This window comes from Pyxicephalus adspersus, chromosome 3, assembly GCF_032062135.1.
Source record: "Pyxicephalus adspersus chromosome 3, UCB_Pads_2.0, whole genome shotgun sequence".
Lineage (NCBI taxonomy): Eukaryota > Metazoa > Chordata > Amphibia > Anura > Pyxicephalidae > Pyxicephalus > Pyxicephalus adspersus.
The window spans coordinates 118,342,251-118,367,521 of record NC_092860.1 but is presented as its reverse complement, the minus strand read 5'-3'; the positions used below and the strand labels follow the sequence as shown (position 1 = coordinate 118,367,521).

General features: G+C 36.5%; 1 protein-coding gene across 2 annotated transcripts in view; it reads right to left on the bottom strand.

The window, feature by feature from the left end:
• Positions 1 to 25,271, bottom strand: part of SNX25 (sorting nexin 25) — a 77,156-nt gene that overhangs the window by 40,565 nt on the left and 11,320 nt on the right. For both annotated transcript variants that reach the window (XM_072406139.1, XM_072406140.1), the window contains exon 2: positions 17,822 to 17,906. In XM_072406139.1, coding sequence (XP_072262240.1) covers positions 17,822 to 17,906 — 85 coding nt within the window. The remainder of the gene's footprint in view (positions 1 to 17,821; positions 17,907 to 25,271) is intronic.

Genomic DNA, 25,271 nt, shown 5'->3' with positions numbered 1-25,271 from the left:
CGTTTTAGTTCCTTTTTTGGTGGCAAGGTACTGCATGAAAAAATTGTTATTAACTAAGATAATGAAAATACAACATATATAATGTTACTATAGCATAAATGTTGTAGATTTATTATACATAGTAATAAAGTAGTTTTCCAATGCTAAAGTTCACATGAGCATTTTTCTGCTTACACAAGAGAAAAAACAGAAATGAAAAATGAGGGCCAGCTGAATGGAAAACTTACAAAATTTAAAAACGAAAATTCACAGACATTATTTCAAGCATATTCATGCTGTCCGCAGTACTTAGTTATGGTTTTACAAGACAGGAAGTATTGTGGGTAAAGGAACAAATCCTCCCGAAAGCTTTATTGCAGTTATAATTATGTGTGAAAACATTTTTCTTTAAAGTCAAAAAAGGTTTTTAATGTGTTTCAGGCAAGGAACCTTTGGATTTTTTAAATATAAAAATACATATTTTGAAACCAGAGGCATTACATATTAAAACTAGTAATAATACATATAATAAAACCTGAGGTTTTATACAGCTGCAGACAGACTGGGATGAGGAAAACACTGCTTACTAATAAGAATATTTTATCAGAAATAAAAATATCGATTCGTTTTTAAAAAGAAGATCTTTGTGCTGTGTCCCTGCTGGGAAGATACATTCTTTGTAAATGGGCCAGGAAGAGGGGAAATTCCAAATTATATGTTGTCTGGAGAACTAAAATAAAAAAAAGGAATAAAAGGTAAAATCTTCCCCTGGTGACAGCTGTCTAGGAAAGGACTTCACTCAGTTTAGATTTCCTCTTACTTCCTGTTATGTCTATGGAAGTGTAGAAATATCTGCAAACTGGGATATAAAAATAACACAAACCTAACAAAAAGAATTCGAACTCATTGAAATTGTACGGAAAAATGACATTCTTGCATCAGATTTATTTTGGGTTTATGTATTTTTCACAATATGAGGGTTGTCCTCTTGTCTTAAGTCACAATCTCTGTACTCGCACCCAATACACACAAGTGTGTGACAAGTTTTTATAAATAAAGATGAAAAGCTTTAGTTGTAATTAAAGTTTATTGGTGCTTGAATTCTAGAATCAAATGCAGTCCAGCCAAATGACTGCGTCTACCAAACAGAGGCTATATAATGTAATGGCAAGTCAAGCAAAAATAATGAGTGTTCATTTATTTAGTGAGAGAAGGTGATTCTAATTACGGCATGTTCTAAATAAAATACTTCCCCAGACCTCATTAGATATCATGCTACAGGTCAAAATACATATGTATAGAAAATACCAACATATTACGCAGTGCTGTACATCAAACAGGGGATGCAAATTACAGATACAAACAATGACACAGGAGGACCCTGCCCGAAAAAGCTTACAAGCTGTGTGTATGTAAAAACAAATACATATTTACACACACTTAAAGACAGGTCTATGGAGAAGACCATCTATAATTCATTTTTAGCAGCCGGTGTCACGAAATGCCGCTGCTTCACTGCACCCTAATGTTTCAAGCAGCGCTTCATTGTGAAACCTCATACACCCTGTAGTGATATGCAAGCTAATGAGAGAAAATGTATGTATGTAATGACAAACAATGAAAAAAAAAAAAAAAAAAAGATAGTGGGAAGGAGGAATCAGTGAAGACAAAATATAGGCAGAATGAACTTTCAACTTTAATGGAGCAAAACGACCTGTCCCATTTATAGTGTTTTAATTTTTTCCCCTTGGATTAAGGATTTATAGTGGAAGTAAACTTTTTTTTTTTTTTTAATACCAGAAAATACTGTACCAGTCTCTTTTACGACAGCTTTTTTTAAAGAACAGATACACTGACCTACACACATGTAGATAAGTCTACCATCTCAGCATAATTCTGTGCCAGGATGAAGCAACACAAGTGCAGCCCGAATACTTTGGACCTGGAAGGACATGAGTGAAGTGGAAGCACCAGAGAAGTCCTAGTACCTTTTTAACTAAAAAAAACTTTTCAGTCTCAGGGAATCCCTGGAAATGTTTCTGATGTGCCCAATTAGAACAATTATTTTTAAGTTGGCAGAATTTTCAGCAAGGCACAAAATGCTATCAGAGGTTGCTTCAAATTACAGAGAACAAGGTTAATAAACAGTATGTCTTTGAGCCTAATGATGCTTAGGGATTAAATTGGAAAAATGTGCTTAGCATATTATGACAATAACACAAAAATGTTGCAACAATTAGAGGTAATAAAGCAACTTGTGAAAAAAATACAAATGAGGTCTAATACTGAAATTCTCGTTATATCCAGTTAATGGCAGCTAGAGAACATAATTGTCAGAAAACAATGTATATTCATTGTGCATCAGAGTGCAAAATGTTTTACAGGAGTCAGTATAATGTGAAAAGGTCAGATAAGCTAATAATGTACAACTCCTATCTAACCAGCCATCCATCCGCTCATGGAATATATTTCTAGCATCTTCAGTGACTAGGTGCAGCAGCAACCTAGCACTATTTTAGTTTATAATTACAGTGCATCTAAACCCAAGAGCAAAAATATATTGGTTATGCCTTAGCAGACCTTAGATGTGGCGATTGCATTTTCTTCAGGCTTTTCTTTTTCCATCTGGTGATCCTGCCAGTAGAACACCTTATGGGGGGGATTGGGGGGGGACATTGTTTACTCTTTGTACTGTATCTAGATGCAGAAAAATGACCCTATTCATCTTCGTAAAATAAAGGTGTTCTGTAATCCACAGAGACAACTGTAAGCAATACTGATAGCAGAGGAAGTCAGCTCACAATATGTCTGGCAGTATTAGGTTATTTTTTTTTTTTGAACATTTATTGAACAGAAAAAAACAAATTTAAGGTTATATTCCTTATTCCTAAAATGATGAAAATAGGAGATACACTTATGCCAAACACTAGTCCTAAACACCAATGTTCTAGATTTAGACATTTCTAATATAGCCACTTATTTACAGGATCAGCGTCACCTGGCACACCCCAGTATCCTATGCAGTTGCCAGGACTGAATGAACACTGTCCCAGTCTGGTCAGTGAAGATGGCCAAAGATTGAAACAAAAAAGAAAAAGGAAGATGACAGTGTCTGCAACAGAATGGGGACAGGCGAGTGTAAATACAGTTTAGTTCCACATTAGGAACCATAATAAAAAATGCAGCCCAACTGATAATAAACTTCATAAATCAAATCATTAAAATATCTACACGTCTAACCACACACAGTCAGAGCAAAGACTGCTTTCTGAAGTTTTTGCTTTCTCGATTTGAACTCTGGTATGCTGATATGAACTAATAACACTGGTCAACAAAAAATTTGTTTTGATAATCATCAGAAACCACAGCAAATCTTTCTAAATCAATTTTTTTGAGCAGATTTCAGATCTGTTTTCAGTTTCCCTCTAACAGTACAGTTCCTGAGTTTTGAGTACTGGTATAGTTAACATTGTATGTGCATGTATTTTGTACTAAAACGTAAGCACCATTAAAGTGATTGTTAATACATCTTCAGTGTGAAGTAAAATAAGGCACACAGTGGTAGAGATCTACTGAACAGTGTCAAGTCAGGTAACCTTGTTTCTTCAGAAATGCTTGGAGTATGATTTTCTTGTGTACTCTTTGTCTGGATTGTCACGGTACAGCATCCAGCAGTAGCGATCATACTTTCATTCCAGAAACCTAGGTAGCAGTGCTCCATTAACTGAATGTCCTTGTGAAAACGTTCTCCTTGTTCGTCACTCACCATACCAAGATTTTCCAGGAAGAATTCTAGATGTGAGTGCAAGAAATGTATTTTTAATGATATGCGACAACCCAGTTTCTGGTATGAATCAAGCAGATTCTGAACTCCTTCCTTGTATGCAGGAGACTTATGGTTGCCCAAGAAATTTTCACACAGCCACTTGAATGTATCCAAGCTTCTAGCTCAGGTGCTGAGATTGTTTGAAATCATCATCCTTTCCTTTATTTTTGCAGTGTTTATGATTGGGAACTTCTCAACAAAGTACTGAAAACCCATGGAGTTTGATTCACCCATGGCATTTACAAGGTTCTTCATCAAGCCTAACTTGATATGGAGAGGTGGCAGAAATATTTTATGTGGATCAACCAGAAACATGACACTGGTTGTTCTGGGCTTATAGGTATCTCTTGGTAGCCAATCACGCTTGACATAATGGTCTCTCGTAGATCGGCTGTCCCACAGGCATAGGAAACAGCAATATTTTGTTAACCTTCCTTGCATTCCCATCAGCAAGCCAATGACCTTTAGATCCCCACAGATGTCCCACTGGTGTGTTTTATACTGGTTTGCTTCAAATAGTAACTTCATGTTGTCATAGGACTCGTTTAGGGTAACGTAATGGGCAAACGGTAAACTTGGTTTGAAATTACCATTATGCAGTAAGACTGCTTTCAAGCTTCTTTTAGAGGAATCAATAAAGATACACCATTCAGATGGAACCTGATATTGTTACAAACTGTTAAAGAGTGCGTTTATATCATGTAGAACCACAGTGAGCCATCACTAGTGAAGAACCTTGTCAAGTTATGATTTTGTTTTCTGTAGTGAGTTACAGTTACACCTTTTGCAAGCAAGTCTTCTGTTTAAGCCTTGAAGCAAGAAGTTCTGCTTTGTCTTTGGAGGGGTTTGGATCACGAACAAGATCATTCAGCTCTGCTTGTGTAATGGTCTTTGGTTCTGAATCTTCATTGGCCAAGTAGTCGGGATCAGATGATTCGGAGTTGTAACTGGCTGCAACTCCAGCACATTCCTCATCACCTTCTACAGAAACAAGTCCATCATGTGGCGGTACGGGAACTGGCGATGAATCATCATGGGGAACAGGCCTAATTGCAGAATCAAGGCTGGGATATACAATTTTGTGCTTAGTTTTACTCGAGAATCCACTTTTGTTGACTCTGGCAGTGGATTAGATGGTCTGGCAGTTTTCTCCACACCATTGGGATTGCTGCTTTACGCCGATATAGCCAGTCATGCAGTTCTTTGGAACAACTAGTACAGATGACATATGGCGCCCAATATTTATCCTGGTCACCAAGTGGACAGCCGAAATATAATTTGTATATCTTTCTTACCAAGTTCTGTGGTAATTTGACGACGTTGTGCTTTTGTCGTGAATGAACCACACACGTAACAGAAACAGTCTGGATCATTAAGGCAATTTCTAGGCATGGTGACAAATGAAATCAATCGCAGTTAGTGCGGTCTATAACCCTAAAAAAAGAAAATATAAGATTTAACAACAGTTAAATGTTTTATGTTAAGGCTATTCATAACGAATTACACATAATATATAATTAGCTGCATCACAAAAACTAGACGTGCTAGAGAAAAACAAAAATACTACAAAGCCCACATAAAATTATATCTGATGAAAATGACATGTTGACCTGTGCAATTAAGTCCCATTATAATTTTGTGAAAGGGTACATGGGTGTTGGAATGACTATATCAAAATGTTCATATGTAAATGTAATCAGAGCTCCACTGAATTACAAAATTACATGTCTCATTAAAGCCAACAGAAACCCAAAGCAGTGTTTTTTGTTTTTCACTTACTGGGGCTACTCATCACTTTCTCTGCCACTTTTTTAACAGTCTCTCACATACACTATGTTGATTGTTCATGTGTACACATACATGTGTACATTTTTGGCATTTCATTTAGTCATATAACTTGAACATCTGCTCCACACTTCTGAGCATCAGCAGATTGATCAACATACACCTTAACAAATCCCATTGTAGTCTGATTAAGGTTGAATTTCACCCTTACTAATTTTGTCCCTTGTATAGGGTTTCTTCTTCTGTGCTGTAATCAGCTAGTCTTACAGTTTTACAGACTACAGAGTCAGCGTCATCAAGCCATTTTCTCCCCAACTATGCTAACCATGTCCTACAACTTTCCCGCCTAAAATGTCAGTTAACCTATGAACCATCATCAGTGTTTTCACCTGCAGGTTCTGGTAAAGGAGATTAGTGGAAGCTATGGGCTTAATTAGTAGATAGTAGAGTTTAGCTTAAAGGTGACTAGGTTACCCATGTGGCTATAAATACTGCTTGTTTCTGACATTTATTTCAACCTAATAGGATGTTTGAATAGGCAGGAAAAACAAACAACCTTACACATACAACTTATACGACTTAAAATTTAAAACAGCAAAAGAACGAACCGTTGCAAAATTATAGATGCAGAGAAGAAGGTAAGGAAAAAGAGGACTGCAAAAACCCTCTAAAAATACCACACCTACATTCCTACAATCTAGAAAGAAGAATGCTAAAAATTGTTCTGATGGAAAACAGCACTACTTTTCCCTAGCATTTATTTTCAGGCAGGGTCCACAATTGATTCCAAGCTTAGACATAAATTGGACACCCTGTTGAACAAAAACACATGCTCATTATTCAAAATCCATATTTGTAGAGATGACTATTCTGATCTAAATTGTAACTCAGAGACAAGATACCCAACTACCCAACTTGAAACTAAAAAGTTTTTAAGAATAGGAAATGCTATTGCTATTTCCATATTTTAAATAGCTAGTATGCAGTTATATTGTACATGTTCAGCACTATATAATGTCACTGTTGAACAGGCAGAACTTTGAAAAGTCATCTTGAAAAACATCAATTTAAGGAAATAGCAGGCAAGCTGGTGAGCAAATAAAAACTTTTTTTGCAAACTGGTTTACCAGCCAGCCACTTGCGAATTAGTTTCAATAGGATGTTGTCATTGCTGGAAAAGCCGGGAGATTGTGTATAGCAGGTTATAAATAAAGATTCCATCCACCTTAACAAATCCCATTGTAGTCTGATTAAGGTTGAATTTCACCCTTACTAATTTTGTCCCTTGTATAGGGTTTCTTCTTCTGTGCTGTAATCAGCTAGTCTTACAGTTTTACAGACTACAGAGTCAGCGTCATCAAGCCATTTTCTCCCCAACTATGCTAACCATGTCCTACAACTTTCCCGCTTAAAATGTCAGTTAACCTATGAACCATCATCAGTGTTTTCTCCGGCAGGTTCGGTTAAAGGAGATTAGTGGAAGCTATGGGCTTAATTAGTAGATACTAGAGTTTAGCTTAAAGGTGACTAGGTTACCCATGTGGCTATAAATACTGCTTGTTTCTGACATTTATTTCAACCTAATAGGATGTTTGAATAGGCAGGAAAAACAAACAACCTTACACATACAACTTATACGACTTAACATTTAAAACAGCAAAAGAACGAACCGTTGCAAAATTATAGATGCAGAGAAGAAGGTAAGGAAAAAGAGGACTGCAAAAACCCTCTAAAAATACCACACCTACATTCCTACAATCTAGAAAGAAGAATGCTAAAAATTGTTCTGATGGAAAACAGCACTACTTTTCCCTAGCATTTATTTTCAGGCAGGGTCCACAATTGATTCCAAGCTTAGACATAAATTGGACACCCTGTTGAACAAAAACACATGCTCATTATTCAAAATCCATATTTGTAGAGATGACTATTCTGATCTAAATTGTAACTCAGAGACAAGATACCCAACTACCCAACTTGAAACTAAAAAGTTTTTAAGAATAGGAAATGCTATTGCTATTTCCATATTTTAAATAGCTAGTATGCAGTTATATTGTACATGTTCAGCACTATATAATGTCACTGTTGAACAGGCAGAACTTTGAAAAGTCATCTTGAAAAACATCAATTTAAGGAAATAGCAGGCAAGCTGGTGAGCAAATAAAAACTTTTTTTGCAAACTGGTTTACCAGCCAGCCACTTGCGAATTAGTTTCAATAGGATGTTGTCATTGCTGGAAAAGCCGGGAGATTGTGTATAGCAGGTTATAAATAAAGATTCCATCTCCTAGATAAATCATCATGCTTAGCACCCTTCAGTTTTATTTTTTTATGGGGGTCATATCAGCTCCATAAAAGGAATAAATAATACTGTTCCCAAGAAAGTCTACATCAAAGTGCTCATCCTGCTAAAAAAATCATCTTGCTACTAAGAAATTATAAGATAAGATAATTTCTTATCTCTACTCCTTTTCCCAGTAAACATTCTGCCTGCAGAGAGTCTTCTTATGTTTCAGTTTAAAGCTACGTACACACTTCCAATTATTATGTAGAATTTAGACCTGTACTTTAAGATTTAAGTGTGAAAAATGTAAATTCAGACGGAAAATGCCTAAGTAGGTGCAAGGACATTTGTGTAAGGGATGGGACATGCAGACTGGGCGATAGTCAAAATCACTGTTCTTTGTATAATGCAATTATTGATTTTTTTTTTTTCTCTAAAAATAAGACCTTGCTTATGTAAGCATTTTTTTCAATTGTTTTGCTGGTTTTTTTTGCTTTGATATGTACCCTTCTATTTAAAGTAAATTTTTTTGTTTGTTAGTGGTATTTTTTTTTCCAAGTGCAAGACCCTTTCCAAGTGCAAGAAAAAAAAAAAAAAAAGGTGCAGCACCACCCTCTTAATTTTCGATCGCCTAGGTAATCAGGAACGAATGGGAGCGCAGAGCCTCCAGGGATACCCATGTCATGCAACCCGGGAGGCCCTTGGCTGCTCCTTCAGCGCATGCCTGAGCATTTCAGGCATGCACAGAAGGAGCCATTTCATCAATAGGGAAAAATACTGTCGCTCTCACTCATGTGGAGTGAGAACGGCAAGTTTTTTCCCCAACCTATGTCAACCAATCTCATGCCTGCGCAGTGCGAGATCAGAGGACGTAGGAAGAACACAAAAGAAAAGAGGAGAAGATGGGGGCGCCTGGCGCTTCCCCTGTGCCAAGTTTAAGATGTATACTGGAATGACATAGGACCCAATGGAAAAAACCTCCCGACGGATAGACTGATCTGCAGGATTGAAGGCAAGTGTGATATTTTTTTTTTGTTTTGGGTTAGTTTTGGGTTTACTTCTGCTTTAAGCCAATGAAGGCTGTTCTTTCTTTTTTTCCCCAGTCTTTTATTTTAACAGGTTAAAAGAAAAGCGAGAAGAGTAAACAGACCCAGCATATTGTTGAGGCAGCTGATTATTCATTGATCGCACAAAAAGAATGCTCTGGAATTTAATTTGGCCATAGCCAAAATTATACATCTTAAGAAAGCATGATCGTTCTCAAGAATAATGCATCGAGCTCTGCATTTTCATTGCGACAAGACTGGTTTTATGAGCCATCGAAATAGAGTGATGAAATGCCCTGCCTTGATGTGCCATAAGCTCCAGCAGAGTTCAGTACAAAATGCATCATGGTCCGGACAAAACATGTATTTTTCTGTGTCTTATTTTCTCTAACGGGCAGCCAAGACCACTTTGAATGTTGACAGAGCATTGTTCACAATAAGCAGCAGGTGTTTCCTTGCACTGCACCAAAAACAAAATTCTTAAAAAGTTTATAGTTAAGCCATAGTAAGGCTTCCTGTGACAACTACTTCAGAAGGCTTTCCATCTATTTCTTTAATTAAAAAAAAACACAGAACAAAAAAGGTATTAATGGAATAACAGTGAAGAAAGTTTTAAACGAAAATGCCATTAGTACTAACACCAGCAGAGACGTGGTATTTGTACATAAACTTTGCTCACAGACTCTTATCACCAAAGTACGGATGGTCAATTCACATCATCACATGACGACAATTACAGCCACGTAAATTGGATTTCTTGGAGAGAAAATGAGTCCTGGTTTTGATAAAAGCTGCAAGAGGAGATATGGGCTACAGCCAAGATGTACGACCTTTCTGTTATACAATATGATCCTTTCATTACTGCCATCAACATGTTGCCACAAAGATACCCAACACTGCCTGCACTTTGTTCCAATGACAATTAGGACTGAAGCATTTTCAGTACCACATATCTTAATGAGTACATTGCCACTTGTAATAATTATGTTGTTCACCAGCAACATAGCAAATTTGTAAAATGTCCCTTAAGCATTTAACATGCAGACTATAGAATGACATGATCAAAGACACTTTTACACTCGTAAAACCTAAATTTAGAAATTCAACTTTACATAAATGGGTAGACAACCCTTTTACGTAATGTAAAAATTCTGTTTTTTTTTTTTTCTTTTTTCTAAATGCAACACACCCAATCTCGCGCCTGGGTAAGGTGACGTAGTATGAAGAACCCGGAAGAAGAGACGAAGATGGCAGCGCCCAGAGCGCCGACTCTGGCCCAGGTGCCGGGAAAACGCGGAACCTGATGCAAGACACACCTGGATGGATCGGAACGCCCTGCGGGATCGAAGGCAAGTGTTTTTTTTTTTTTTTTGTTTAGTTCCTCTTTAAGCTCTTATTGTGATCCAGTCCTAATAGTCACTTTTTCAAAAGCAAATTGTGCTTTGCACAAACAATCCAGTGGGCTTCTTTACCAATGCCTTTAAGAGTGCCAATCAGAAATGACTGTCATCAGCCTTTGCCTTTACCCAGATGCTTATTGTTCTTCACACCAAATAACATTTTGGAGAGGCCAGTACTGCTACACAATGAGGATTCAGCACATCACAGACATACACATAGTGTAAAAGCATAAAAACAAAATATAAAAAAAAAAAACTTTAGTCAATAAAAATATGTATTTACAAGCAAGGTGCATTAAAAGCATGCACCATAAAACCCATGAATTTATTTATCTTGTCTTCCTTGTCTTATTCAGGTAGCTCCTACTTTCTGCTCATTTAAAAGAACACTCAAAACCCATATTTTTAAAGCCTACCCGTCACTTCTTCCCACCTTTACATATCTTCCCTCCTATTGTGTGTTACTTCCCCCACCTCATAGATTGTAAGCTCTTCGGGTCAGGGTCTTCTCCTCCTGCTGTGTCACTGTCTGTATACACCTGTTATTTGCAACCCCTATTAAATGTACAGTGCTGCATAATATGTTGGCGCTATATAAATCCTGTTTATTAATAATATTATCTCCATTCTGTCACTCTGCTTGATGGGTATTAAATCGCCAAACTCTGATACCCAGTGATGTGACTGCATGCAATGACATCAGTGGCTGAGTAAGTGCATCAGGATCAGTGCACAGTTTTGTTTATTTTGCTCACTAGTTTGATAAATAACTTTAACTCAAGTGCCAGCAGCTGATTTAGATAGAAAAGGGGGGGGGAAAAGTGCCGAAAAGACATCCACAGTGGTTCTTTGTTCCTATTTATAGTGTTATTTATTTACAGAAACATTGACATAACATTGTGCACACAGCAAAATCAAATTGTAAATTTGCCTGTAATATGAGTAAAATATCAAGTAATATTCATGATATGCAAACATCATTTATACAATCATGAAAAACTTTTTAGGGCCATCCCTATTCAGAAATTGGCCACATTTTACAATAATCTGCTTTTATGGTATGATTAAGAAACAGAAGATAAAGGTTGCAGGAATTAAAACGTAGACCACGCAAACGAATGAGTCACATAGCTGTAAGGGAACAGCCACATATTCAGCATGGGGAACTTTATCTCTACAGATTCACAGGGTTGTCAACGCATATTATTCTGCAAGCTACAACAATAATGTCAGCACTATACTGACTTCAACAAAAGTGTATCAGAGACAGCAAGCAGCAGGCGGTTCCTCCAAGCATACTGTCACACTCTAGTTCAGTGGAATAAAATAAGTATTTTGAAAGTTATTTAGCTTTAATATCCAGCAAGGCGTATTATGCTATAAATGCCAAGAGAACAAAAAAGTCAATACAAAAAATAGTAGATGCCTACATAATACACATAAAGAGACAACTCCATGAAGGCGAAACATACATTTACTTTAGTTTCAGGTGTATGGCAAATTTCCATTCATACATTTCCTAATCCTTTAAGAATAAACTGTGAAAGCTGTTCCTTAGATGGCCCAGGGCAAAAGACTAGGCACCATTTTTTTAATTAATATTATACAGGTTTATCATACCTTGTTCAGCAACTATTGGTAGAACAAGCAAGGAGAATTATTGAGCTGCTCTCAATAATTCCATTGTTAAAGCACATGGTGGTACATGGGCGGTACATGGGCGATTTTTCAAAAGCTGGCATAACTGTCCATTAACTGGGATTGAACTGCTAGACTGATTTAGCACTGGGCTGGTTCTAAACACTTGAATTTTGGCCAGATACACTTTATTTTGAAGGTTTATTTACCCCTATGGCTTTTTAAGAATTTTTTTTTTTTTTTTAGTTTTGTTAATACCAATATTTGAATAGGGGGGGAGGGAAAGAGAAGAAAGAAGGCCTTTTATAGGAACTTGACTGTAAACTGATAAAACCACACATTTTATTATAATTCAATAAACAAATAATGTTCTCTAGATAAATTTAGAGAATAATGCACACAGATAAAAAATAGATGTGTTATCACAACAATCAAATCTTTTAACTGAGTCGTAAAGACTTGCTGTTGGCAGTATACTCAAAGCAGATAAAGTTACAAATAACAGGATTCTCCTTTCCCGCCGCATTTCGACCTTATAGCCTTCCTCAGGGGTTATGGAGAGTTGAGTAATACAGGAATGAAGTAAGGGTGTACCATTGGGGTAAAAGATATTCAAAGATGATACTGGTTGGTAGGTTACCAATTGGTAAACGGTGTGTGTTGATAACAGTGACAATTATACCAAGGAATTAGTTCACAATCGAAATGTTTAATGAAGTTGATCCTGAAAATGTTTTCTGGCTGATACAAAGTTAAAATTTTCGGTGAAATGAAAAAACAGTGTGCTAAAATGTATATCTGGTTGGTAATCCAAAGGATTGCAACTGTGAAATTAAAGTGGGAGCAAATTGGCAATGCTATTTATGGTGTTAACAACTAACAAGTGATCTTGGCTATGTATGTATGTATGTATGTATGTATGTATATACATACATACATACATACATACACACACACATGCTTCATCAAACTAAAAATGTCAGGTTTTAAAAACCACCTGCATTTCAAGTGCTACAATTTGTAATATAAAATGCTTAATTTCACACAGTTTTACCCACATTTAAAAAGCAGTCAAGTGTGGCAAACTTTCATCAAAGACATTTTCAGTTCAAGACACTTTGTACAATTAAAAATAAAATTAATTAATTAAAATTAAAAATACTATTGCCATGCACTACAAGCCATCATTAAATACAATTTACCATTTAAATTGCATTTTATGCAGAAATCCTAATCACATATGAAGTAAAGAGTTCACACTCCTAAATAAAACAAAAGTTCTACCGGTAATACACACCAGAAAACATTTGCTATGATTTAAGTGGGACAGAACTTAAAAATAATGATTTGCAAAAAAAAAGCCTGCAGTTTCTGTGCCTTAAACCAAAAAGCTATATAGCTATATATTGCAGGGCAAGATCATCTGAGGCACTGCTGCCAATGACTCGTTGTTTAATAAGATTGGGAGTAAAAGTTTAGATATCATTGTTATCGTCATTACTGTTCTCGTTGCTGGAAAGAAAGTTCTTGGTCAGGGGAGAAAAAAAAAAAACCTTTAGCCTAATTTATTTCCCCACTGCTCCTTAAATAGCACCCACCTACCATCCATCACCACTACCTAATATAACACCAGCTATTGGAAAGGGCAGGTCTGATATGCTGTAATCTCTGGGAAAAGTTAAGATGCAGAAAGTGAACAGGTATAATAAGTCGTGCTTTGACTTTTTTGGGTACAGCTTCCATAGGTCTTAAATTCTTATGAGTTTTGTAACTTTTAAATATTATTTAAAAGAACTTTTAATAAAGTGCATCTCCATAGGAGCTGGGTTTTTTTTTTAAGGTGCTTTTGGGAATTTCCCCATTCAGTCACCTTTAAAAAAAACCCAGGCATTTCTTCATGATTTAAAATGCGTTAAAAATGCACATAGTAATATGCATAAATTCATAAACATTAGCGAAATGGGGTCCGTAATAAAACAGAAAGTTCAATTTAGAACATTTTTTTAGCCATCTACTGCATTTTTTTAAAACTAACACTATATAGCTTCCACATTCACCACCAAGTTGTGTGACACAACAGAAAACTCTTGAGCTAAACTAGCAGTTTACCTTGCACTTCAATAAAGAGCTGTTGAACTGGACATCACCAAACTATCATGCAACAAGTATGACGTCAGATATTAAACTCTCCTGTCTTTCAAAAACAGTCACAAGTGTCAATTGGTGAAATCTTTTGCCATAATACAAAGTCAAACTTTCACAACCACCTATTAAGACGTCATCCAAGAACATACAAAAATGGATGCTAAAACCTAATTTTCCTATTGCTACTTGTTTAGAAGAAACTGGGTGTTGAATACAAATATTTTATAACACTTCATGTCACCTTAACCAGTTTACAGTAAATGACACTGGATGTACTTCACTTCTGCACCCCCTATTATATTATTGCTGCTACTATCCCGATAGGGCTTGGACCCCAGTGATTGGGGAACTGCTTGAAGTTACTGAGAAGAAAGCCAGCATGTGTCAACCAGCAAGGTGCAATAATACATCCTGATACTGGTTTGCATTACCGAAATAGCTACACGTTGCTTTTTTTTTTTTTGCGCATATTAGAGACAGAATGATGCTGAACCCAAAAAAGTCAACTTGAGTTGAAGACTTCAACAAGTCTAAATCAATCTGAAGATCTGTGTCAATCTGTATCACAGGATTTATGTAGAGAATTGATACATATGACTAGCAGTACAAACACTGCATCCCATCTGTAAAGCAAGGTGGTGGGGAAATGAACAGCAGTTCCAGAACAGTTTATAAAGCAATTTAAAAGGAAAGGAATATAAAAGAAGGAATAACAAATCAAACAAGGAGACTTATCTACCTTTAAAACTTAGGCTGTATTAAAATGAACATAGAACCATTTAGCTTTTTGTCACTACAAAAGAAAAAGTAACTTGTAAAAAGAAAAAGGAGATATAATACAGCTTTAACAAATACATCAAATCAGTAGATTCCTCTTGCCTTAAAATAGAAAGTCTTCGAGTGTTTATTCTTGTGCAGCTTTTAAGTCAGGAGTGCCGTCCATCACTGGTGCTCATATTAGTCCTAGTAAAATAAAAGATTTTCTGCTGTTCTAAAGCAGACGTCTCCCATGAGAAAATGATTTGATCCAAGAAGCATGTGTTTTGTTGCCACTGTTGGGAGACTGCACAACCTTTTCTTACACAGATTAAAGTAGATCAAAAGAGAAACTGTAGTGGTGTTGTGTCACTTCCTTTTTGACCATTCATTTAAAAATAATGTTTGACATTTTTTAATAAAATTGTTTTTCCACAGACAAACCCTAAAGGGTGCCTGCAATAGTGATTTTGCAAAGAATTGTGCATTGATTTTCTTATTAAAACTATACCTGGATCTCCAATTGGTCCCATTTCAAAAACAAGGAAATTGGAGGGAGACTCCTCCTTGGACACAAGTGCATAAGGGTGCATTTGAGTTTAAGCTAGTACTCTCTTTAAACAGTCTTTATCAAACAGTGAAATTAACTTTAAACTAAAGTACTCCCTCCCCCTTTCAGTAATTAAACCACAAGCCCTCCCTTGCCAGCACCAACATCATTGTTTTCTTCTGGGTTCAGCTATTTTGATTGGTCAGCTGGGGATGACCCAATTCCCACCCTTGCACAAATGGAGATGTGCGAAAAAAAAGCTTGCAGTAATATGCAAAGATCGGTACTGCATGCACCCCCCTGCTTCATTCCTTTGTGGATTAATGCTTTCCAAACTAGGTATGAGATCAACATTTAACAGGTGAACAGCAGCTCTGACATAAAGGCAGAAAATGGGAAAAGATCAGCTGCTAGTAGCCAACAGGTAATACTTGTGGATACTCCTTCGCACTCTACCCACTTTTTAGGTTCAGATTTCCAAGTTCCGAACATCTAACATACTAAAACAAAATACAAATAAAACGCATGAATTCTAATTCTATTTAATTTTGTACACTTTGCCATAAGTAAATAATCCTAATAATGTTCATCAGGTCATTACTGGTAATTTAGCTACTTTACAAGTGCAATCCCACTGCTGTGTAAGAATGCTGGTTCTGCAATGGAGATTATAATTGTAATCCTTATTAGCTACATTATGTAGGTCTATCCAACTCACTGCTGACTGTAGTTAAACATCCATTTACCGACCTTTCCAAAGAGAACTGACAAGAAGTGCAAACAAGCAACCTCTTAGGTTAGATAGTCAATGTGCCTGAAAAATGGATTATATATTACCCACAGCAACCAATTAGGTTTTTTCCTATATTCTTCAGGTGAACAACAGATAAAATGTTGTGTCCAGTCAAAGTTTGTTGAAAGTGAACCATTTTTATTGCACACTGGGGAATTCTGGGGAAGCTGTGTAATGATAAAAATGAAACAAAGCCAATTTACTTTTACTGTGGCATTGTGTTTTCAGAGTTGTCTCCGAGGTAGCATTCTATCATTGCAAATTGTTTAGAAGGCAGATAAGGCACAGAATATGTTAGCTGTCAGCACTGGGACAGTTCTTCCACTTTGCTTTATTTCAGTTTATCACATCTACAAGTTTAATCCTTTCTTGCTTTTCACATTAGTCATAATTTTAGCATGTTTAAAAAAAAAAAAATTCAAGATTCCAAGACAACAATCATTATCCTGTTTGGCTTCTTAGAATATGGACCAAAGTACTGTAAACAAAAACCATGAAATCTTGGTTTCAGCTATGTGTTACTGAAAATTACAGGCTAATATCATATTAGTAAAAAGAAAAGTTTTCCATCTTATTAAATAAATGAGCATTAAAAAAATCTCTACATTATCATCTCCATCATCTAAAACTAATATTTTAAAAATATATCCTGTTTACTTTTAACCAGCCTTCATGTGGCATGTGCCCTTAGCATGACACTAGCTTCAAACAACACTACTAGCATGACCACAGACAGCCTGCAGCATGTCTCGATTCTCCAATCATACCTTCACCATGTCTACATTTTCTTGCAGTGCCATACAACATGCCCCGAATTCCAAACCATACTTGAGCATGTCCATGTCTCTCATAGGGTTCTGCAGCATGACCCCAGTCTTCAACCACACTTGTTGCAAGTTCATAGTCCCCGACCTATTTTAACGTATCTGCAGTCCATGATATACCACCTTGAACATTATGAGCAGCTTTTTGGTTATGCAAGGGGCTACAATTGAAGTGTCATGTCAAGTAAGTCGACCCCATAGGTATGTCATTACATTTGTGACCGTACCATGTTTTAATCAAACAGAGCTTTATTTGCAGCACTGTATTTTTGGCGAAACCACAGTGCTGTAAAAACATAGCTTAAAACCATTGGAAATCAAATCAAAAGACCCAAATCCATTACAGTTATGTTTTACTTTACCACCTTCTTGTCATTTCCATGGTTATTCGTAAAAACCTGTGTGTGAACTAGGACATTAAACAAATGGTCAAAGAGTAATCCTTTGTAATCAGCATTGGACTGCAAGCATACTTAGATGTGACAAAAGGTCTATAATTAATTTTTACAATTCTAAAGAATTGCAAGTCTTGGCAATGACAAATCTGTCTTCATTATCTTTTTTTTTTTTTTTTTTTTTTTGCTGAGGAATTACAGAGCGCATCATGCCACCTCAAATTATTTTCCAGTCTGCTCATTGCAACAGTGACAAATGTCTGTTGCGTACACTGAGCTATTTCCAACTCACTATAAAGTGCCTGCAGGCTGCTGTAGAGAAGCAATCACAAATGATTAAATTTTCCAGGATATAAGGGGAAAACTCCAGAGAAAGAAGATGAAAATCAAGTTGGGCTTACCTTCCTTTAGTGCTTTATCCATGCTGTGACAAATAACCACTCTTCTAGGCTGGATTTGTTCATGTACATTCAGAGGCTGCACACTCTAAAAAACAAAAATAACTTAATAAAACGTTCCGCTAAACATTAAGGACCTGCAGCTTATAAAGGAATAGGCATTCAGAACAGGTGTATTTTGTCAATGTGCAGACTGCCAATATACTGCTTTTATGCTGATTATTAAAGTATTAAAGTGTAAAGACTAAATGTCACAAGTAAACTGAGATGCACACTGTCCACAAATCTGATTCATATGTGGTGATCAGATACCATCTATCTCTATGTATGTACATATCTCTGCTATGATCAACAGCAGTTTCACTGGACAACTGGCACAGAATCTTGAATAAGCACAGAAATGTTGTTCTAAATTTTTCATTTCACTCACACAATACTCATACCGTTACAATATCCTTTAACCACTGGGTGTAAAATGTGAGAAACAGGACACCAAGCGGGTTTATTGAGACACCAGGGCTGCCTATATTAGCCAAACAGCTTTTTTTTTCCACTGTCAATCAGAAAGTGAATGAGTGGAAGGAAAAGAAACATTGTGGTATGCACTTTGAAAAATTAGCCAATATCTAGTCTAAAAATAATTTATAAATCCAACCACAGGGATTAGCTAATCATTTACCATAAATAAGTAAGATAATTTTATAAAGTACAAAGAACCATTACCACCTGTCATTTTTAAGAAACCTACGCCAAAGGTCTCTTCCACACTAATACACCTTTCCATGCACATTTTGTGACTTCCAAATAACCCCAAAACAAAATGTGCATCCCTATCCCCCTTCTACAGCCATCACCTCAATGTGAAACAAGACAACACCTTTCACAATAAACACAGTGAAATGTTAGGGTGTAGGTGACACTATCTTACCTCCTGCAGTTCTCCCTCTAAAAACTATGAAAAATATATATAAAAGGGGGAAGGAAAAAAGGCCACACTGATGTCCTTTTATAAGGGGCTTCTTAATGGTAGATGCAGTCTAGAGCTAGTAAGAAATAAGATTAACATAAACCGATCACTGCTAAAGCTATATAGTTAAGTGGTGAAAATTGAAACAATTTATACCAGAATGAGCTGAACAATGGCAATCTTCACAACATAATGGTATGGTAAATGGCCATATTTTTTGCTCAAACAAAAAATGTGCCCTTTTAGAGCCTCTGCTCTGTAGGATGCTTTCTATATGCAAGGAATAAAAAAAAGGAAAAACTACTATTGCTTTTAAGGAGTAAGCTCTGTTCTCATCCTTATCTTCGTTTTACAACCTACAACTTTGTGTCTTGAGAGTTACGGACCTGGAAAAATGCCACATACCAGGAGTATGGCTTTTTAAATATTCTGTATAAGGCTTTTGCAATACACACTGTTGTCCGTTTCTTGTTTCTGCAGCCTTGTTTACAGTGGAAATGGCCTGAAAACCTTCTACTAGATACAAATCTGAATATCACATAGAACCGAAATTTCAAAAAGCAAAGAGAAACATCAAAAGGGGAACATCAATGTCTGCTAAAACCAGGAGGGAAGGCAAAAAATAGAAAGGGCAAAGCTCGGAGAAGGGAAGGGAGTGGTGTGTGTGTGTGGTGTGGTGTGGTGTGTGTGTGTGTGTACACATACTTTACAAGATTGCATTTCACTACATGATGGTAATGGTGACTTGTGTTAAGCTCTCTAATGATTTTTCATGCAAGGCACTATCGATTCCCTATTCCTCTGCAGGCTCTATAGTTCAATAACAGAATGATTTTAGGAAAAAGTTTTGAGTGTTGGAGTTTATATGGCCAGTATTAAAATAAAATTAGCACTTACAACATGAAAGTGACATCGATCAAATTAAACAAATTAAACTCAAATGAGGCTAAGGTAGTATAAAGAATGCATCTGGGGGAGATTATTAAAAATTGCGGTATCCTGATAATTACAGAAGCACAATATTTTAAGTAGACTCTTCCCAATAATATCTATATATACTTTTTCTGAATACAAACGCAACGTAAAAGCATGACAACAAAGGAGCAGTTTCCCTCTAAATACAATGCTACATTCTGTAAAACAAATTTCTTCATGGAATACATCTCTCGAATCCAACAAACAAGCACTTCCTGGTCCAAGTCCCACTGGTTCTCCAATACTCCACAACAAACAAAAATACCATATTATACTATAAAAACAGGGCTACACAGGAAAAAAAAAAGGGGGGGGTTGTCCACACAGATATGGGAGAGAACACAAATAGGAGCAAACTTCTATGTTCTGAGCCAAGTTTATATTAGGCAAAATCTTGGCTCAATGTCCTAAATGTGACAACAATTGTCAGGAAAGTACAAAAGGGCATAAAGGACAAAATGCAATTCCAACTTACATTTAAGAAAAAATAGAAAATCTTAGACATGTGACTCAATAATTATATAGTGAAATAATAAACTAATTACTTCTATTCTTATGGAGGTGTGAGAGTAGAATAGGGAACGGATGTTTTGGAAAAGTTATCTGTATACTTATTTTGCGTTAGTGACTCGGGGTTGACACAATTTCAGAAGAAAATTGGGACATCAGCATTTCTCTTATGACGGGTTTACATTTTTAGACACCTAAGCAATACTAGTTTATTCAAAATTTGTCAGTACAAAACATTTGCAGGGTAAAAAAACTTTCTCCAAGAAAAGCACACTAGTGTGGGTAGATAAACATTTTGCACATCAGAAGCCAACATTAATATTCGGCAGATGGTAAAAACATGTCTCATGTAAAAAGGGTTTCTAGATTGCTTGAAAAAGATTCAAGATAAATTTTAAAGCCTCATATTTGCCTGAAGCAAATCATCATGTTGTAGAAAGTAGAATCCATCCAAACACCTAAAATGCTTTGAAAACAATATGGACAACAAAAATGCAGGCATTTCTTATGGATGGTACTGCAAGGTGGCCTTGCAAATTTAAAATCATTTCTCCGTCATTTTTAAAGGACAAAGCAAAATTACAAACAGGATTCTGTTCTCACCTAGAATGACCGGTGGGAAACACTTAGCTGCTACTACAGAACCTCTCCCTCACTGGTGTGAATCAGCAATGTGTTATTCCTTAACCACTGCTACAAAGTGCAATTGCTGCAATGTGTAATTCTGCAGTGCATTGTCAATATGAGAACAAAACACTGTAGGATCAAGCGAGTGCTTTATTTACTTTTTTTTTTTTAATCACTAGTACAGTATGAATGAGTGAGTAATTATTAGGGGAGAAGTAGGCAAGGGGGCACTTACAAAGGTATCTTATGGAGTAGTTTTAAGAAGAGATACTTCTAACCTCAAAATAGAACACTCCTTCACTTGGAAGAAAAAAAAAAAAACAACAACAACAAAAAACCACAACCTTTGGGAACAACTGATGAGCATCTTACAGGTTTGAGAATCACAGTGAAGATTGAGTTATGAAAGTGTCTCTTCTCTTCTTTGTTCAATATTCTAAAAGTGAATTTGGGGGAAGGGGTGTTTATAAAATTATAAAAAGACTACTTCTAATAAAGCAGGCTCTTCAAAATGTAAACAACCTACAATGGGGCTGCTAAGAACATTCTTGGTTGTGTTGTCAACCTATTTATACAATTTTTGTTTTGTTCCTTTTCTTGGTAATTTTTCTCCCATATACTGACCACAGAGAGATGAACACATTTTTTGCAGCACACTACATTATGTTACAAATATGGAGCTGCACTAACACGTTTATCCATTATGCTCCAATAAAATATAAAAAAAAAAGGGATTTAAACCGGAACAATTTAAAAGGTGGTCAAATGCATAAGGAAACATTCATTTATATGCACTGACCTAAAAAAATGTAGCCCAAGTGCATGAACCTGCATACAGAAAAAAGGCTGCAGAATAAGCCATCATGACTATTACCAAAGGTAGAAAAAATATACAAAAGATGTAAATCTACATTCTTTGATATGATCGAATGACATTTTATACCAGCAGATTCAAGGAATCATTTAAAGGAAAAAAAACCCAAGTATCTTCCTATCATCCGCAAGGTTACCATGGTAATCTTATTCCTGGTGCACAAATAGATCGAAGCAATTAATTTCATAAAAGTTTTCTCTACCAGTAGGGTAGAGGTCATAGATGCAGATGAAAGAAAGGGCAAAATAAAAAAACACAGACAATAACAATTTCTTATACAAAACGTATACAGCCATGTTCCATACAGTGCTATATAGAAATATATTGTATTTTCTTTGTTCCTGTCTGTACAGAATTAAGTTTGGCAAAGCCATTTTAGCATTTCAAGACTTGTTCTTTTTTGACACATTTTTTATAATTTATAATGAGTCTGCACAGAAACAAAAACAAACGTTTGAGATCACTCTGATGTCAGGTCTGGACAGCTTTAGTGGCCCCTGTTGCAATTAGTGCATTGATGTCTGGCATTCAAGGCTCACTGATGAGCATTAAGAAAGAGCACATCCTAACAAGCCTTTACTACCCGTATGTTCCTTTATCAGTCCCCTGTGTAAAGCAGATAGTGCCTGGATACAAATACAAGGAACTATATGAAAAGCAGAAATGAATAGTGGACCAAAAAATAAGTTATGTCTTTAATATTACATTAAAAAAAAATGAAAGCAATTTAAACTAAATTTTTTACCACTAAAGGAGATTGTTTAAATGTATCTCTACGGATGCCTCTGTCTATGAACACTGCTCTGATTAAGATAAATCACAGACTACCGTCTGGTCAAAAACTATGGGAGTCTCTCATGTTCTGCTGTAGTTAGTGGTTTGCCCCAACCAGTACTCATTGAAGCAGTGGTCACCAACCTTTCAGACCTCACAGACCACTAAATCCACAGAATCCGCACCGCGCATGCACGGGGAGCAATGTGTCACTCAAATAGTAAATAAATTCCCCCAGAGTGACATGATGATGCCAGAACCCACCCAGTCTTCCATCTCAGGCTCAGACCTGCTTGCTAAACATCCTGGGTGGTAGGGAAGGGCTGTGGACACAACTTTTGTTACATCCACAGCCCTGCGCTACTGTCCCCCCAGGATGTTTAGCAAGCAGGTCTGAGCCTGCAATGGGAGAGTGGGTGGGTTGTGTCCATAAGGGGGGACAGAGCCACAGACCACCAACATTTTCTTACAGACCACCGGTTGGGGACCGCTCCACTACAGGGCGGGGTAGTAGGCTACAGGTTACCAGAAAGTACAACAGGATGCAAATTTTCCCTATAAAGTTTAGAGACAGAATCACTTTTAAAAAAGCGGCCGACTGGCCAACTTTGTCTAATTTAAAGAACTAAACTGAAACTAAAAAAGAAACCAGGAAGCAACATTTTTTGACAAAGCAAAGTCTCTTGTCAAAAAAAAACATTTAATCTTGGTCCTGGTGGCATTTTTGTTTTTTTTATTACACGGCACAGCCCAGAGTTACAGAGTATAGAGGTCGGCTCTATTCTGGCACCACCAGTATTAGACGTAGACACTGGGGACCCCTGGGCACACTTGTGTCACGTCATCAGTATGGTCATACAGGATGGCAGTGCAACAAGAGTTGTCAACAAATATGGTGGCTTTTTGGAATGCTGCAGTGACAGTATCCTGGATCTGGCATCAGTGCAAGGTGATTTGAAAACGGAGAACGGGTAGGTATTTGCCATAATCAACAAGTACGCTGCATATACTTGCCAGTTATTGCAAAAGGCTCACCTACATTAATACGTCTGCTTTAATATCCTTCTAATTAGAATAGGAATGTAAATAGTTTCAGATAAACAGAGCATTTTTTCCTGCAGAATTAGAAGCATTTACCTCATTTTTACCCTTCATGGGTGAAAAGTCAAAAGGGGATGAATATTTAAGTATAGGTAACCTTTATATGTAAATAAATTAAATGGAGGTGAGGAAAAACATGACTAAAAATAGAACTAATCAATTTCTATTTTCATGGCATGCTGTATAATTAAAGCAAAATATGATTTATCAAGAGTAAATGACAGCTTCCTTTAGTCAATTTCTTAAACAAAACGATTCCAGTTTTGATGTGCTGATGGAAACCTATTTGGGGTTTTAATATGTCTGATGCACTGTAAATATTATCATGGCTAAACGGCTGCTGTAGCACATGTTTCAGTATGAAACATGCTGCCATGTGTTGCAAAAAGTCTTTGGCATGAAGGTGTTTCTTCTAGCCACTTTGTATGTAGAGCTAGTATTATTTTGTTATGCAAAATTGTCCAAAAGCAAGCTAAAGTTTTTTTTCCTGCTTTCCAAATTTTGGTTTTGTTTTACTCAATTAGGTCACACTCATACCAGAGCAATTCATTCAAGGGCTGTCACATGTTAACCTTTGGACCATCTAAATAGACTGCTAAACAATCCCACCCCTCACAACAGATCTAAAATAATACTGGTTACATTCTTCCTAAACCTTCTTTACTATTGATTAGGAATAAATAAAGACTGGCAAGCGTGTGGATAGGGGACAGGGAAAGGAAAGCCAATTACTGAGCAGGAAGCTGTGTGGTGTTAATTGCCTAAGAGAGAGCGGGTGATTTTGGGGATCCCAAAGGGGCTCTGAAAACGCATAAGGTTTGGAGCTACATAAGTCAATAAATTTACTTGTTTTTACAATTGTATTCAATCTTTTTCATTTTTTCAACCATTATATTGCAAGATATCTACTAGATTGTAAGCTCTTCGGGGCAGGGTCCTCTCCTCATGTATCACTGTCTGTATTAGTCTGTCATTTGCAATCCCTATTTAATGTACAGCGCTGCGCAATACGTTGGCACTATATAAATCCTGTTTATTAATAATAATAGTGCAAAGTAAATGCCTATTAGTCCAGTTTTGGCACCCACAGGCTTGCCACTCTAGATCCAAGTCAAATTAATATTTAAGGCTGGGTCTACACAGACGTTTTTAAAAACACATGTAAACATTCCTACTGCGCCTATATGCTTTTTATGCACTTTTATTAGCATTTTAAAGCTTGTCTTTAAAACACCTATGCTGCATTTTCAAGCATTTAGGTTTCAAGTGCTAATAAACGTGTGAAAACGCGGGAAACGTCACCATTGAAATGAAATCAATTGAACCATTTAACCGTGTTCTTTTAGCGTTTTCTAGCGTTAAACCTGCGTTTAAATTTTTTAAACATTGCAAGCAGCGTTATAGACAACACTCATAATCCACCTGGACTCCAACACATCCTCTGCTTCTGCTGCTACCATTCTAAGCTGGTATTACATCAAACCATCTCTGACTGAATCATCATCCTGCACTCCTGGAACAAGTTTACAAGCCTCACTTGAACCCATATTATTGGACTGCTTCTCTTGGACTTCAGTTTGCCACATTGTTTTTTGTACGCATGTGGTTCCCAATTATCTGTAAAA